The sequence below is a fragment of the Telopea speciosissima genome, unplaced genomic scaffold (genome assembly GCF_018873765.1).
Source record: "Telopea speciosissima isolate NSW1024214 ecotype Mountain lineage unplaced genomic scaffold, Tspe_v1 Tspe_v1.0034, whole genome shotgun sequence".
Taxonomy (NCBI): Eukaryota; Viridiplantae; Streptophyta; class Magnoliopsida; order Proteales; family Proteaceae; genus Telopea; species Telopea speciosissima.
In genome coordinates this window covers 56,475-58,550 of record NW_025317370.1, presented here as the reverse complement: position 1 = coordinate 58,550, position 2,076 = coordinate 56,475, and the positions used below count along the sequence as shown (strand labels likewise).

Genomic DNA, 2,076 nt, shown 5'->3' with positions numbered 1-2,076 from the left:
TTTTGTTGAACCCGTGAAGATTAATGGGGCATTGGCTGCTAAGTGCCCATCTTCCATGATTAAGAATGGTCTGGAAAAATGGAAGAATACCCTTATGGGTCATTTTATTGGGGGCAGGCCCAGCTTCAACTTTGCTCGAGAAATGTTAGTGAAGCAATGGAAGATTTCGGGTCATGAATTTGCTTGACAGTGGGATTTTCATTTTCAGGTTTAATCTTGAAGATGATAAGATTAAAGTTCTTGAAGGGGGGCCATGGTATGTCCAAAGAAGGCCGTTGATTCTTTGTCCTTGGAGCCCGGGAGCGTGCATGGAAAGGGTCAATTTATGTTCCGTACCAGTTTGGGTTTCTTTGCCCAATCTTCCTTTTCACTTTTGGTCGGTTGAAGCTCTTAGTTCGATCGGGAGTGTGATTGGAAAGCCGATTGTCACTGATAAGATGACAAGGTCTATGGAGCGATTGTCCTATGCTCGGATGTGTGTGGAGGTGTCTGCATTTTCTGACCTACCATCCTCTATTCCTGTCTATGGAGATGATGGTCTTTCTTTTCACCAAAGGGTGGTCTATGATTGGAAACTATCATCTTGTAAACACTGTAGGATATTCGGGCATTCAAATGCGACTTGCAATTTTGGTATTCGTAGTTCCAACAAAAATCTAGGTCCGAAAAAAGAATGGAGAGTGAAGGATCCGGCTGCAGGTGTAACTCGACAGGGTTCGACCGGGAATGGTGGTGAAGATTTGGCCGGAGATGAAGGTGGTGCTTCGGCCGTAGCTGGAGGACGAGAGCTGGTGATTTCAAATTCAAATTCAAATTCTATTTCCTTTAATTCTCGCATGAATAAAGGGAAAGAAGTTAGTCGGCCCTTGAGGCAAGGCGCCAGGTTGGGTAAGAAGATATTGAGTATGGGATGATTTCAACATCCCAAGACCGGGTTGGTCGTTTGGGGTTATTTGGGGGCATTTCTGTACTCTTTTGGGTTTGATATTTTCTAAAAAGTGTCCTTATCTCATATTAGTCGTGTGGATGCGATGTTGAGGGTCGTGACCTTCGAAATGATACCTATTTCGACATATGTTCATTTTTTATTTAGGTCGTACCTGGTGGGTCGTTTGGGGTTATTTGGGGGCATTTCTATACTTTTTTAGGTTTGGTATATTCTAAAAAGTGTCCTTATCTCTTATTAGACGTGTGGATGCGATGTTGAGGGTCGTGACCTTCGAATCGATACCTATTTTGGTATACGCTCATTTTTAGTTTAAACCAGATCGGGTGGGTCCTTTTGGGTTATTTGGGGGCATTTCTGTACTTTTTTTGGGTTTGGGATTCTCTGAAAAGTGTCGTAATCACTTGTTAGACGTGTGGACGCGATGTTGAGGACGGGACCTTCGAATCGATACCTATTTCGATATATGTTCATTTTTTGTTTAAACCAGACCGTGTGGGTCGTTTGGGGTTATTTGGGTGCATTTATGTATTTTTTTGGTTTTGGTATTTTCAAAAAAGTGTCCTTGTCTCTTATTAGATGTGTGGATGCAATGTTGAGGGTCGTGACCTTCGAATCGATACCTATTTTGGCATATGTTCATTTTCGATTTAAACCAGACCGGGTGGGTCGTTTGGGGTTATTTGGGGGCATTACGGTACTTTTTTGGGTTTGGGATTTTTTGAAAAGAGTCCTAATCTCTTATTAGACGTGTGGATGCGATGTTGAGGGTCGTTACCTTCGAATCGATACCTATTTCAACATATGTTCATTTTCGATTTAAACTAGACCGGGTGGGTCTTTTGGGGTTATCTGGGGGAATTTCTGTACTTTTTTGGGAATTGGATTTTCTAAAAAGTGTCCATTCCTCTTATTAGACGTGTGGATGTGGTGTTGAGGGTCGTGACCTTTGAATCGATATCTATTTCGACATATGTTCATTTTTTATTTAAACCGTACCGAGTGGGTCGTTTGGGGTTATTTGGGGGCATTTCTGTACTTTTTTGGGTTTGGTATTTTTAAAAAAATGTCCTTATCACTTATTAGACGTGTGGATGCGATGTTGAGGGTCGTGACCTTCGAATCGATAC

At 42.0% G+C, this 2,076-nt stretch overlaps 1 protein-coding gene across 1 annotated transcript; it reads left to right on the top strand.

The window, feature by feature from the left end:
• The first annotated feature begins 308 nt into the window (after positions 1–308).
• LOC122647361 lies at positions 309–914 on the top strand. The gene has a single exon (XM_043840785.1). The coding sequence runs from the start codon at positions 309–311 to the stop codon at positions 912–914; it is 606 nt and encodes a 201-aa protein (XP_043696720.1).
• The last annotated feature ends 1,162 nt before the right edge of the window (positions 915–2,076 follow it).